The sequence below is a fragment of the Microcebus murinus genome, chromosome 12 (assembly GCF_040939455.1).
Source record: "Microcebus murinus isolate Inina chromosome 12, M.murinus_Inina_mat1.0, whole genome shotgun sequence".
Taxonomy (NCBI): Eukaryota; Metazoa; Chordata; class Mammalia; order Primates; family Cheirogaleidae; genus Microcebus; species Microcebus murinus.
This window is the reverse complement of record NC_134115.1, coordinates 28915254-28929408: the sequence shown is the minus strand read 5'-3', so window position 1 is coordinate 28929408 and position 14155 is coordinate 28915254. Positions and strand designations below refer to the sequence as shown.

Sequence of the window (14155 nt, the reverse complement as noted above, 5' to 3'; positions counted from 1 at the left end):
TGTGTTCTTTGGAGAGGATTTGCGTGTGGCACTGCGGTGCAGAATCACTTTGCCCGTGAGTTGTCATAGGGGAGTGTGGTCACATCTGTAATATGAATTTCAGTCCCAAATCTGTGTGTGTACAGGTCTGTTGATAGAAATTCTTCAAGGAGATATTTTTAGTTATTTCTACTCTACCTACAGCAAGTATCCCTGCTGTTTCCATCTGCATGGTGGTATTTCCCCCCTAATATATCCACTTGGATCTAATCTGCCACCCCATTTGGGTGCTCAGCCTGCTGTTTAAATGCCTGCTTCAGGACTGGCTCATCTGTGGTTTTGAACTTTCTTGGCATTTCTAGCCTTTTCAAAGGCAGCCTGCACTTAATGGATTATTATTATTATTATTATTTATTTATTTATTTATTTATTTTGAGACAGAGTCTCACTTTGTTGCCCAGGCTAGAGTGAGTGCCGTGGCGTCAGCCTGGCTCACAGCAACCTCAATCTCCAGGGCTCAAGCGATCCTCCTGCCTCAGCCTCCTGAGTAGCTGGGACTACAGGCATGCGCCACCATGCCCGGCTAATTTTTTGTATATATATTTTTAGTTGGCCAATTAATTTTTATTTCTATTTTTGGTAGAGACGTGGTCTCGCTCAGGCTGGTTTCGAACTCCTGACCTGGAGCAATCCGCCCGCCTCGGCCTCCCAAAGTGCTAGGATTACAGGCGTGAGCCACCGCGCCCGGCCTGGATTATTATTTTTAAAATGACATCACCACTATTGGGTTTTTCTAGACTGTTTTGGAATATTGTCAGAAGTGGAAGCCCCAGTTATCTAGTTATGAAGGCATTTTCATCTTTCATACCCAGTAATAGTGAGAAAAAGCCAAAAGATCCCACAGATTACCCAACTGGGCACATGCTATGATAAAGCCAAGGATATTTTCGATATAACCACAGAAAATTTGCCTACAAGGTCACCTTTGACAGGAAGGAGGGAGGGTATTGGTTTAAAAAACAAAAACAAAAATCTGTTTTAAACTAGATTTTTAAAGTGGTTTTACGATGACAGTGCTTTGGAGTGGTGATAATAAAAGAGCTCAGCACTTAACATTTTATCCTTTTTACGGTCTGTCTCACTGTATATTTCACTAATTTTCTAGTTTTATTTCTAGCCATTTCATTGAAGGAGAGTGTGTTTGAAAATACGTAGCATAATGAACAAATATTAACTCTTCCTGGCATATAGAAAATGTCAGCTGGACTTTTATATTGAGGCATTTTGAATTATAATTTTATTTCTAGCATTGAAGTGTTTGTGATTTTAATCAAATGGGTTTTGCTTATTTTAAAACAGGCCCCAGGCATGGAAGAGCTGATATGGGAACAGTACACTGTGACCCTTCAAAAGGTGAGTTCTGCACATTATTCTACAGTCACGTACTTGATTTTCCAGGTCACGGATCTTATTTATTTATTTTCCAGATCACATTTTTTGGTGTTTTCTCCCTTGAGGTGGAGAGTACATTGTAGGTGATAGCTGGCAACAATTACTGTATTAATAAAGATTTGCTTACTATTATATTTTTTGGTTAAGACTTGTAAAATATAGCACATTTTAGAGGTTATTTATTGTGTTCACCTATCTCTAGACAGAACAGGTTATGAAAGAGAGAAAAGAAAGGGAAGAGTGAAAATAACCTGTACTGTTGAAGGATGTTGAGATAGCTTTTACAACTTCTATAATTTTAATTATACACGCATACCTTATAACAACTTCAGTGAGTTTTAAATCCAAACTAAATTTGAAAAGATTGCGTTGGGAATCAGGAGACATGGATTCTATTCCTTGACCCACTCCTGATTATATTAAAAAGGGTTGAGTTAATCGAATTAAAGTTTTCTGTCTCCTTCCACCTCCCTACAATGGGATTGAAAGTAGAAGTGATACCACATGTAAATAGATTTCACTTCTTTTTTTGAAGTCATTTCTCAAGTATCATCCTTCTTGATTAAATGAGGTGATGCATACAGCTTCTAATCCATGGAGTCTGACACATGGTTGATGCTTAATAAATACATATTAGCTCTATTCTTTTTTATTCTGACAGCAAAATTCAAGGTAGTCATGGTAAGTGTTAGCCCCACTCTAAACAAGAGTAGCAGCAGAGTATGTAAGTCATATGTAAGGCGCAGCTGGACTAGAACTGTGCTCACCATCCTGAATTCTCACTCCATCAAGCTGCCTTCATGTTGGCATTGCAGCGATTTTCCAAGGCCCTGCAGAGATCTTCTTCCTCCTGAATCCCTCGAGTCGCTGTCATTTCCTGGGTGGGGGGATTGTAAGTTCCTCAAAGGGAGAGTTTTCCTTTGACTATCAGAATCATGAGCTTTGAGCCTTGTCTTCAATGAAAATTTGGCTCCTGAATTAAATGTTTGTTGAATTAATCCAAGTAGAAAAAAATGTCACTGGGTCAGAGCCCATGTGCTCAAACTTTCGGATCAGTGATCATGGATTTTTTTTCACTTGAGGGATTTTGCCTGTTTAGGTCTTATTTTCAACTCTTGTCCTCTTTCTGACTCTAACCTCATGCCCTTTCCCCCAGTATTTCATATACTCCATGAATTGTGGACCCCAAATTTGCCGAGATGAGAAACCTTTTAGGCTTGATATAGAGGATGGGGCTGCCACTGTCTAAAACCAGGTGCCAGGTGATGGTGCTGCCAGATTCAAAGCCATATGATTAATAGACAACAACCTAACCTGTTTTGAGTTTGTAATTGTTTATAATTAATCAGCATATTGGGCCCCACATGGGAACTTTTCCTTTGGGGGAAAGATTTTCTTTTATTCTCTGAGTAGATTTTTACATAATCAAACCATGATTTAGGATTATATAGTCACATACACCCATATTATCTGGATGAAACTGGGCTTAGCTTTTTTAAACACTGAATTGATTTAGGATTCCATATTATCTAGAGTCACTGTTAGACATTGCTAGGCCAATCATGGATGTAACAAATCTGTATTTCCAATCTTCTATGCATGTAGAAAAGGGTTTAAGGGTTTGCTGTCTCATAAGATCTCAACACTAATTTTATGGTCAGATTTTACCTTTAAAATCCATGTACTTCTTTTTTGCTCTATATTAAAATGAAACCACTAGCTCATCTAACTTGAAATTAAAGGTATACTTTAAAAATATAATTTTAGCACATACTCAGTTTTTACTGAAGTTTTTCCAGCTCAGGCCAGCCTGATACAAAGAGGTAACAGTTGGTGCTTCAAACAGCACATCCCTGTTTGGACAGACGACAGTATTTCCCATCCCTGACAGCTTCTCGTGATAACTCCAGTCTGCACTATCAATCTTTTCCAGCTCGCACTGGCTGTCTGTTTTAGATAAGGAATTTCCCTTTATAAACCAGTCGGTTGACTGTGACTACGCTTTATGATGTTTCTCGTTTGTTTCTGCAAGCCCGTCTGTTCCCGAAAGTCTCGGGTTATTGATTCGACCTTTATTTTATGGAGTGCTTGTAATAAACCCTGAAAGTTACTTATGGAAGGATATTTAATTTTTCCCCCTAACTCCAATGAACAGGATTCCAAAAGAGGATTTGGAATTGCGGTGTCTGGAGGCAGAGACAACCCCCACTTCGAAAATGGAGAGACATCGATTGTCATTTCGGACGTGCTCCCGGGCGGGCCTGCTGACGGGTTGCTCCAGTGAGTGTCCCCCCTTGTCCCCCAGCCTTGCCAGCTCCCCTGGGCGGCTCCAGACAGGGGGTTTTAGTTGGTGTGTACTTTTTAAAGTTAAAAAAGACCCTTTTCTCTGTAGCATTTAAAAAGCCTTCAGGTGGGAATTGAGGCCATAACACATCATATTTGAACAATCACTCCCCAAACCTTTGGGAACATATCAACTCTGGAGGGAGGAGAGGAGGGCAGCAGTTGTTATCACAGGAAGATAGTGACACATGCCACTCCCAGGTTTAGGAATCGTTTGTGAACATGGAGTTTAAAATTGGCATGCTTTTCCCCCACTGATGCCTACCTAACACTATCTGTGTTTGTTTTAGTTTACATTCTTTAAGAATTTAATGAGGAGACTTTGGCTTAATGCTCATCTTATTTGTAACAGGGATAGAAATTAGGAAAATTTACCATAGGAAAACATAAGTTTTCCAACTCTGGCCTGACGGTATAATATCTTTTTTTATTTATTTATTTATTTTTTTGAGACAGAGTCAGTCTCACTTTGTTGCCTGGGCTAGAGTGCTGTGGCATCAGCAACCTCAAACTCCTGGGCTCAAGCAATCCTCCTGCCTCAGCCTCCCAAGTAGCTGGGACTACAGGCATGTGCCACCATGCCTGGCTAAATTTTTCTATATATTTTTAGTTGTCCAATTAAGTTTTTTCTATTTTTAGTAGAGACGTGGTCTCGCTCTTGCTCAGGCTAGTCTCGAACTCCTGACCTTGAGCGAGCCTCCCGCCTCGGCCTCCCAGAGTGCTAGGGTTACAGGCGTGAGCCACCATGACCGGCCTGAGCCACCACGCCCGCCCGGCTGATAATGCTGTTTTAAAAGATGCTTGCCTGATTCCCACAGGGTAACTTCTCAGGGCAGAATCAAAAGTGAGCTGTACGGCTGCATTGGCCAGATAGCTCAAAAGTTTGGGTTCTGCTGCCATTGAAGGCCTCTATAGTCCTATCAAAGTTAGTAGTCTTTCGTATGAAGCAGTGAAAATTTTCAAGTAATTTTTGGGATAAGCTGAAGTGATAGTTAGGATTCTCTGACCTCAACATTTCTTTAAGAATCTGAGGCAAGCTCTTGCCCTCTTTTCCTCCCCAAAAGCACAAATAGATATATACCTACTTTGAGGGAGTGTTTGTGGACTTTCTGAAGCCCACTAATACAGCCCAGGGAACAGGGGACTGGTAACAGAAATTCCTTTTGCTGTCTAGACCTTGTCACCATTGAGTGCCTCCTGGGATGACCCCGTGGCTTGGGGAGGGCAGGCGTCTTTCTCCGCAGGTGGACGCTCTGTATTCGACACTCTCAAAATGGAGCTGTGTGGCTCCCAGGGCCTTTCCTAGGAAGAGCTCAGACCAAGTTGACTGAGCCTTGGGAGCCATCAGACATGGAGCCCTTGAGTCAGCATTTAGGTTGATTTGCTGCTTCTGTTTGATCCTAAATAAATTGATTTATAATGAACAGAGAGAAGTTTTTTTCACAACCCATTTTCATTTCTTGCTTACAGAGAAAATGACAGAGTGGTCATGGTGAATGGCACCCCCATGGAGGACGTGCTCCATTCATTTGCAGTTCAGCAGCTGAGAAAAAGTGGGAAGGTCGCGGCCATCGTAAGTTCTGTGTTTGCTTTCACCTTGCCTCGGTAGCGTTTTGTTTTTATGCCCAGAAGAAAATTGCCATTTGCTTTTGAGAATTTGACAAAAATCACATAACGTAGGGACCGCTACTTCTTGGATCCTCATTGCTTTTGGAGGATGTGAAGACGTATGTATGTATGTTATCCTCCCTGCCTTGCCTCAAGTCCTCCTACGGACAATGATGCTCTAATCTGAGTGAATTTGCCTTATGAACCAGGTGAGACGATTATTCCCTAAGAGAATTGGCTAGATTCAGAACACTGGTAAAACAGTATTAATTTGGAAAGAAGAATTTCAGCTTAAAAACTCATTTGTAAAGGCATAAACAAGATCTGTTTTATCTTCATAGACTAAGAGTGTCTTAGAGGACAGTGGCAGTCTGTTGCATTCATTCATTCATTCATTCATTCATTCATTCATTCATTCATTCATTCATTCATTCAGCAAACACTAGCTGAGAATCAACTATGAGCCAGATGCCCCTAGGCCCCCTGGGCCAGTGTGTCCTGCAAGGAGTGTTCACTCCAGCTGGGCAGGTGGACACATAAAGCGAGAATTATAATAAAGTATGTTAAGGGCAATGCTAGGGGGTTTGTACCGGGTATATATGGTATTTAATTTTTTTTCAACTTTGTATTATGAAAATATTCAAGCGAAAAGAAAAGTTGAAAGATCAGGGTAATATAAAGATTTATGTATCTTCCAAAGTGTTAATATCCTGCCATCTTTACCTGGTCACTATGTATTTTATAAACACTTAATATGTAGTTTTGGCAAACCATTTGAAGGAAAGTCAGACATGACAGTTTGATCCTACTTGCTTTAGCCTGCATCTCCTAAGAATAAGGACGTTCATCTACATAACTGTAATATTATCCTGTCTAAGAAAATAATAGTTCTACGGTTTCATCTGATGTCCAGTTCATGTTGAAAGATGTCATTGATAGACTTTTTTTCTTCCCCATCCAGGATCCAAAATTCACTCAATGCATTTGATCATTGTCTTGTTAGTCCCTTATAATCTAGAAGATTCTCTTTCCCCCTGCCCCTCCCCCACACCACCCCCACTTTTTTAATGCCATTTTCTTGGTTTTTTTACAATTTTTAAATTGATGCATGATAGACATACATAGTTTTGGGATATGTGTGATAATTTAATTCATGTAATTTGTAAAGATGAAATCAGTGTACTAGGGATATTCATCACCTTAAATGTTTGTCTTTTTTTTAATGCTAGAAACATTCAAATTGTTCTCTTCTGGCCATTTTGGAATGCACAACAGATTGTTGTAAACTATAGTCACCCTATGGATCTATCTAACACTGGGTCTTATTTCTTCTGTCAAGCTATACATTTGTATCCATTAATCAACTTCTCTTCATCCACCCTCCCCTCTAGGCAGTTATATATAGAATGTCACACTTTGTAGATTTTCATTTGAATTTTATAATAGTGATTTAGGCCTCTGAGGCTTTTCAAACTTGAGTAGAAGCAGATTTTGGAGGTATTATTAGTAGTAGTTTAATTCAAGCTTCGCAGTCGGAGTCTTATTTTTTTCTAACCCTCCGAGGTGTTTATTGTCTCTGTTTTCCTGACGAGGAACCTGAACCTTCGTGAGTGGGCAGGGACACGCAGTTTTGCTGGAACCGGGGCTCTTGGCCACTGCGTTCCCTACATTCAGTTGTGATTGTCCCGTGTCCGCATTGCGTTTGTTTTGACTGCAGGTGGTCAAGAGGCCCCGGAAGGTGCAGGTGGCCCCGCTGCATGGCAGCCCTGCGCTCAATCACGACGACCGGGCTTTTGAGGTGATGGACGAGTTTGACGGCAGAAGCTTCCGCAGTGGGTACAGCGAGAGGAGCCACGGGGGGCGCAGCCACAGCTGGGAGGACAGCCCGGAGCGAGGGCGTCCCCACGAGCGGGCGCGGAGCCGGGACCGCAGCCGCGGCCGCAGCCTGGAGCGCGGCCTGGACCACGACTACGAGCGCGCACGAGACCGCAGCCGCGGCCGCAGCCTGGAGCGCGGCCTGGACCACGACTACGAGCGCGCCCGGGACCGCAGCCGCGGCCGCAGCCTGGAGCGCGGCCTGGACCACGACTTTGCGCCACGCCAGCACCGGGAGCGCAGCCGCGGCCGGAGCATCGACCGGGACTATGGCCAGGCCTACGACCCCGACTACGAGCGCGCCTACAGCCCGTCGGCGGACTACGGCCGCAGAGCCCAGCACGACGCCCGGTACCCGGTGGCCCGCAGCCGCGAGCACCTGCGCTCCCGCAGCCCCAGCCCCGAGCCCAGGGGGCGGCCAGGGCACGCGGGCCAGCAGGACCCGGACAGGCCCATCGGGGTCCTTCTGACGAAAAGCAAAGCGAATGAAGGTAGGCATGCTTGGTGCCGTAAGAAAAGCACCGTGACGACATAGCACTTAACATGTGCCGGCATTGACCGACGTGCCCGATACCTGTTACTTTATTTAATACTCATAACCATATCCTGAGGGAGTGGAGTTACTCTTATAGCGTCATTTTATAGACAATGAAACTAAGGCACAGAAAGTTCACTGACTTGCACAAACTTGTGCCATCAGTGGCAGAGCCAGGTTCCCTAGCTTTTTGGCTTTGAACTACCAAGCCAATGGTTCTCAAAGCAGCATTGGAGATGCAGATTCTCAGGCCCCAGCCCAGCCCCACTGGGTCAGAAGCCATGGGGTGGGACCCTGGAATCTGTGTGTTAATAAGCTGTCCTGGTGACCTTGAGACATCTCAAGTTGGAGAAACCGCAATAGAGGACAGTACTGTGGCTAGTCTCCTTTGAGTTTCTGCTCTATGCCAGAGGCTGTGCTGAATAAATATTCCATTATTTAGTCCTCACAAGAACCCTGTGTGGTAGGAGGCTTTGTTTCTGATTCACAGCTGAGGAATACCATGGTACAGAGGGGTTTGTGGTACATACCCACAGATGGGGCAGGCTCTGGCCTAGTCTGCCCATACCATGTTGCACACACACTTGATCATATCCAAGATTCACTAAACTCCTGCAGCTAGAGAAGCTAGTAACACCTGCAGTTTATAGGTGAGGCTTCTGAAACTCGACTGGGGAAGCAACTTGCCCATGTCTTGAAGCCAGTAAGTAAATGGTGAAGCTAGAACTCAAACACTATTTTCCCTGGAAATAGGTGATAGGAAACCAGGTGAATGAACAGGGCTTTTGAGCCTAGTGTTGAGACACTTTTAGGATCAGTTCTTGTCTTCTGACTTTTAAAATTCCTTGTTAACATATACCATCTTTCATCTCCTTTTGTTCTTTAATTGTTCCTCTTCTAAGAGAAAAAAAATAAAGAGCCCTTGAGAATGCAGAGTGAAAGACTCCTTGCTTTTGAGGTTTGGGATTTGCATTTTAATAGCCTGTCAGATGAGAGGGGTTTGCTTTCCTTAGTTTTTCATGAGAAGTTGAGTTATGTTAACTAGGTGCTTGTTGTAATAACTGAAGAATGTTGCAGGGATGTGAGTAATGAGATTCCTGGAATCCAGTCCAAGAGAGTAAAGGTGAGAGTTGAGGTTGCATTATCTCCAAGGAGTGTGCATCTTAGGTGGTGTAAGGATTTCACAGAATCTTTATAACTATTTATAATGAGATAGTCATTCATTCACCCCTAAGAATTGCAGAGTAAGAACCATCTTGCGTCCAGGTTGAAAGGTGGATTGCAGAGAAGTTTCAAGAAAGATAATTTGGCCTGAGATCCCCTTCAGAAGGGTCTAACACCCATTTGATTGGACACCCACCCTGGATTCTTGAGTTACCTAAGGCTCTGCTTTTCAGATGTCTCTCTTCCTTCCCTTCCCCCTCCTATCACAGAAAGAACCACATCTGTAGACAGTCATGGATATACCTGCATATCAAAAATTTGAACAGAAATTTCATGGAACAGTGCTTATTCTGCTGTGTGATGCAGTCTGAGAAGTTCCATTATATTACATTTTATTACATTTGAAACTGGCTAGTTGCTACTTACTAATTTGATTTTTATTTTATTTTATTTTTTATTTTATTTTATTTTGAGATGGTGTCTCAGCTCTGTTGCCCAGGCTGGAGTACAGCAGGGTAATCATAGCTTATTACAGCCTCCAACTTCTAAGTTCAAGCAAGCCTCCTTCCTCAGCCTCCTAAGACTATAGGCACGAGCCACTGTGCCCAGCTAATTTTTTCAATTTTGTATGGAGATGGGGGTCTCACTGTATTGCCAAGGCTGGTCTTGAACTCCTGGCCTCCAATAATTCTCCCACCTCAGCCTCCCAAAGTGCTGGGATTACAGACATGAACTGTAACACCTGGCCACTAAATTGATCTTAAGACCCACAATTTAATGGATTGCAACCCACAATTTAAGAAGACATTATCTGTCCTAAGAGACTAAGTCATGACTGGTCTTAGTAAATCAGGGAGAAAAAGGACTATACTTTTTTGCGATATAGCATTTTACTCTTTCTTGGCCATTTTCTTCCCCAGACTTGTAAATCATTAAAAAAAATTTTTTTTTCCACTTTTTATAAGAAAATTTTTTGCCACCTTTTGCTAAGATTATGCAATAACTTAGCTATCACTGGCTAGGGTTGCGTAAGAATTAATCTTTAAAGAAATCTGACAGTAGGCAAGACCTACATTTGGGCACCACATTGCCTTGCTTATAGATGTCTTTAAAGCTGGTCAGCCGATTTATTTTTCTTAATTTAAGGAATGCCTATATATGCACCAATAAGTCTATTTTCAGACTTTATAATAAGAGTGCAGTTTTTAAGAGGATAGAGGAATTGTTGATAATACCAGAAAGAAGTTATCGGTTAAGCTTGTCTGGGGCCATCTGACCAGCAGAGGGTCCTCGTCCATGAAGGTAGGGACAGTCTTTCCCTTAGGCCTTTCTTGACTGTCAGCTTCCTAAAGGGGTGGGGGATGGGCCTCAACACTTTGAGTCCTTGTGGTAAGATCTGGTGCTGACAGGTTTACTGTGTGTGAGTCATTTAAATCTTATCTTTAAATCTACTTCACACCTTTCCGGTGCTATAGAAAGTTACTTTGTTTCATAATTAAAAGGTTTTTCAGTCAGAATAATAATAAAAAAAATTTAAATGTGCCTCTTTTAAAACCTGCTAGGTTGTGTGGTAGCTTCCTAAAATAACCAAAATTGATTCTTAAAATATATAATTTTACAGGTTTAATAAGTAAAATCTGAATAGCCTGAACAGCATTGAAAGTCTTTAAAAATATACATACTTAGTAAATACAGTATTTTTTCTTTTGTTATCAATTCAAAGTCCTTAGACCCCAAAGCTATGCTGGTTTTTATTAAATGCTTTACTAATTGCTGTGCCTGACTTCTTTACCCTTTTCTTCACACTCTGAATTTCTTTCTGTGCCAAAGCCCACACAATCTGAGCTGCCATAGATTATACTATATAATATTTGCAGTGCCTGCCTGTGGGCAACCTCCCTGTCAGCAGAAGATTCCTATTAAGATGTGCTAAAAGTCTTTTCCTCCCCAACATGTTATTTGAAAAGTTAATTTTATAGCAAATACCCATATAGCCTTCCCCTAGTTTTACCAGTTAACATTATGTCACATTTGCTTTCTTTTTCTTCCTCCTCCCTTTTTCCCCTTCCCTTCCCTCCCACCCACCTTATCTCTCTCAGAGGGTTTTTTGGAACCACTTGAAAGTTAGTTGCAGGCAACTCAGCCATTACCTGTGAATGTTTCAGCAGGTACCTCCCAAGGATAAGAACATTTTCCTACATTGCCATAATGCCATTATCACCTTAACAAAATTAACATGAATATCACTTTAAAATAGTATAGGTCATTTTCGGATTGCCCCAAAGTACTGTAACCCTCTCTCCTTTCTCCATTCCCTCAGTGGATCAAGGATCTAATGAAGGTTTATGCATTGTGTTTGGTTTTTGTCTCTTAATCTAGAATAATCTTCCCACCTCTTTTATTTTTTATGGCATGGACTTTTTTTTGAAGAGTCCAGGCTAGTTATCTTACAGAATGTCCAATACACAAAATTAATTTTTTATGAATATTTTTAAATAGCCCTGAAAATTAGACTAAGTTTTCTGAACAACTTGATGACGTATGTGTATGTTTCTGTGTTTTTCTCCTAGAGTATGGTCTCCGGCTTGGGAGCCAAATCTTCATAAAGGAAATGACCAGAACAGGCCTGGCAACTAAAGACGGCAACCTTCACGAAGGGGACATAATTCTCAAGGTGGGCAGATGAGGGTAGAGAACAGCAGTGTGCATGCTGGCGTTCACAGCCGGCCTTTCCACGTTCAAGTCCTAATACGGTGACACTCAGTTGTGATGACATCAGTAGTAATGCAGAGGCCGGAAGAGAGCATAGTGACATCATTTTTATTAGGGAAACCAGACTTGGAGGTTTATAATACTTTAATGTCATTTAAAACAAACAAACAAAAACACAAACTCCATGACTACTTTCTTCTTCCCTGTTTATTTAGGGTTTAGGTTCCTATTCCCTAAACTAAGGAAAGGTGAGAAGGAGAATTGGTGGTATATGAATGCTGAATATTTAATAGTTCTTGTAAACCTCTCCGGGCAGGAAACACGTTCCAGTAGTAAACCAAACCATCGTCTTGAGCTTGGACGTTAAATAAATTAGCAGAGTAACTTATACCTGTATTTGGGATCCAGGCAAGCAGGATTATATTTAATTTAAAGGATAATTCATTTTTATTTCATCATCCTAAAGCACATGTCTTGAATATCTGAGCAAAACCTTTATATTTTTAGACAGAGAAAATATGAATTTTCTGCTTTGCTGTGAGTAGTCGTATTACATATAACATTACCATTCTTCATAAATGCAGATCAATGGAACTGTAACAGAGAACATGTCTTTAATGGATGCTCGGAAATTGATAGAAAAGTCAAGAGGAAAACTGCAGCTAGTGGTGTTGAGAGACAGCAAGCAGACCCTCATCAATATCCCGTCATTAAACGACAGTGACTCGGAAATAGAAGGTAAAAGAAGAGGCTGTGAGCTTGGCTGGGGGTAAAGAAAGCTGTTACTTGTGTATTCTTATCTCTATTTAGCATAGCCATCCAGTGGGAAGTTAAATTTCCAATGAAAGCCTCCCTTTTAAACTTTAATCCCAAAAGATCAGTGTTTGGTTGTTATTTGCTTATTAAAGGGTCTGTTGAAATTAGGTTTCCAGTATGAAATTCTGGTGCATTTATGAACTCCCAGAGGACACTTAATTAGGCCTCTAAAAGCAAAACCTGTTAGCAAAATGTGAACTAACCATATCATTTATACATTTGCTAATTGCTCATTCTTGTACTCAGTTGTGTGGTTTCTGAAAAGTGGCTTATTAGTATTTCCAACAAAGAGAAGACAGTTTGTACAACAGCTAAAAAAGATAGACATTATAATAGAATCGAAATGGCTAATGTTGTGGTATTCATTATTAATAATTAGTGATCTGCCACACCTAAGTGGACATATTTATATGTCCACTTAGGAATAACATTTATGGGGTGTCGGGCAGGTGAGGGGGGAGAAGGGGATGGGTATATAGTATATAAAACAGGGAGCCAGTTCACGTTCCCTCAGACCATTGGAGGGCTGGACTGTAGTTTAAAAAAAAACTATGAACAAATTCTTACGCACACTGCACATATCTTATTTTGAAGTAAAATAACAAACAGGCAGGCCAGGCGTGGTGGCTCATGCCTGTAATCCTAGCTCTCTGGGAGGCCGAGGCGGGCGGATCATTTTTTTGAGTCCAGGAGTTTGAAACTAACCTGAGCAAGAGTGAGACCCGTCTCTACTATAAATAGGAAGAAATTAATTGGCCAACTAACATGTATAGAAAAAATTAGCCGGGCATGGTGGCGCATGCCTGTAGTCCCAGCTACTTGGGAGGCTGAGGCAGTAGGATTGTTTGAGCCCAGGAGTTTGAGGTTGCTGTGAGCCAGGCTGACGCCACGGCACTCACTGTAGCCTGGGCAACAAAGTGAGACTCTGTCTCAAAAAAAAAAAAACAAAAAAAAAAAACAAACGGGCAAAACAACCGCATGTGGCCCGAGGGCTGTAGTTTGAGGACTCCTGGTATATACAAACACAATGAGTGAGATGTGCAACATTTCACATGCTTGAAGCTCTGAGTCAAGGGTGGGGGAGGCATGGGCAATATACATAACCTTAACATTTGTACCCCCATAATATGCTGAAATAAAAAAAAGTAATAATAATTAGCAATCTGTGCCACCCCTCTTTGAAGACCAGTATTCATTACTTTAGTATGAATTACAGGTAAGATAACATTTTAATATTGTAAAAATTGCCAATAAAAATAAGTAGTCATAATATATCCTACTATTCTGTTGCTTTTGTGCAAAAGAGTTTAGAAAACATTAAGTTCTCAAGTTGTAAAATAGGCTTTTGTTGATTTTTTTTTTTTAAAGAATTTATATATAAAACCTTAAAACTCACTTTAGTTTTCAGTGTATCAGAAGTCAGTCACTGCTATGGGTGCAGTGCAGGAAAATAAAAGAAGCATGGAAATAGACTCAGCATGCTAGGGGTTTATAGTTTATTTCCTTGCTACTCAAAGTGTGGTCCTCAGCGCCTAGCAGCATGAGGGTCTTCTGGGAGCTTGATAGAGGTGCAGAACCTCAGGCCCTACCCCACAAGGACTGCATCTTAACAAGATCCCTGGGAGATTTGTATGTACCTTAATGTTTGAGAAGCACTAATCTGTTCGGTAA

General features: G+C 41.5%; 1 protein-coding gene across 5 annotated transcripts in view; it reads left to right on the top strand.

The window, feature by feature from the left end:
• Positions 1–14155, top strand: part of TJP2 (tight junction protein 2) — a 92724-nt gene that overhangs the window by 55175 nt on the left and 23394 nt on the right. For all 5 annotated transcript variants that reach the window (XM_076008644.1, XM_012736856.3, XM_076008645.1 and 2 more), the window contains exons 2-7: positions 1339–1392; positions 3587–3711; positions 5245–5347; positions 7100–7748; positions 11527–11630; positions 12253–12406. In XM_076008644.1, the coding sequence (XP_075864759.1) occupies positions 1339–1392; positions 3587–3711; positions 5245–5347; positions 7100–7748; positions 11527–11630; positions 12253–12406 (1189 nt within the window). The remainder of the gene's footprint in view (positions 1–1338; positions 1393–3586; positions 3712–5244; positions 5348–7099; positions 7749–11526; positions 11631–12252; positions 12407–14155) is intronic.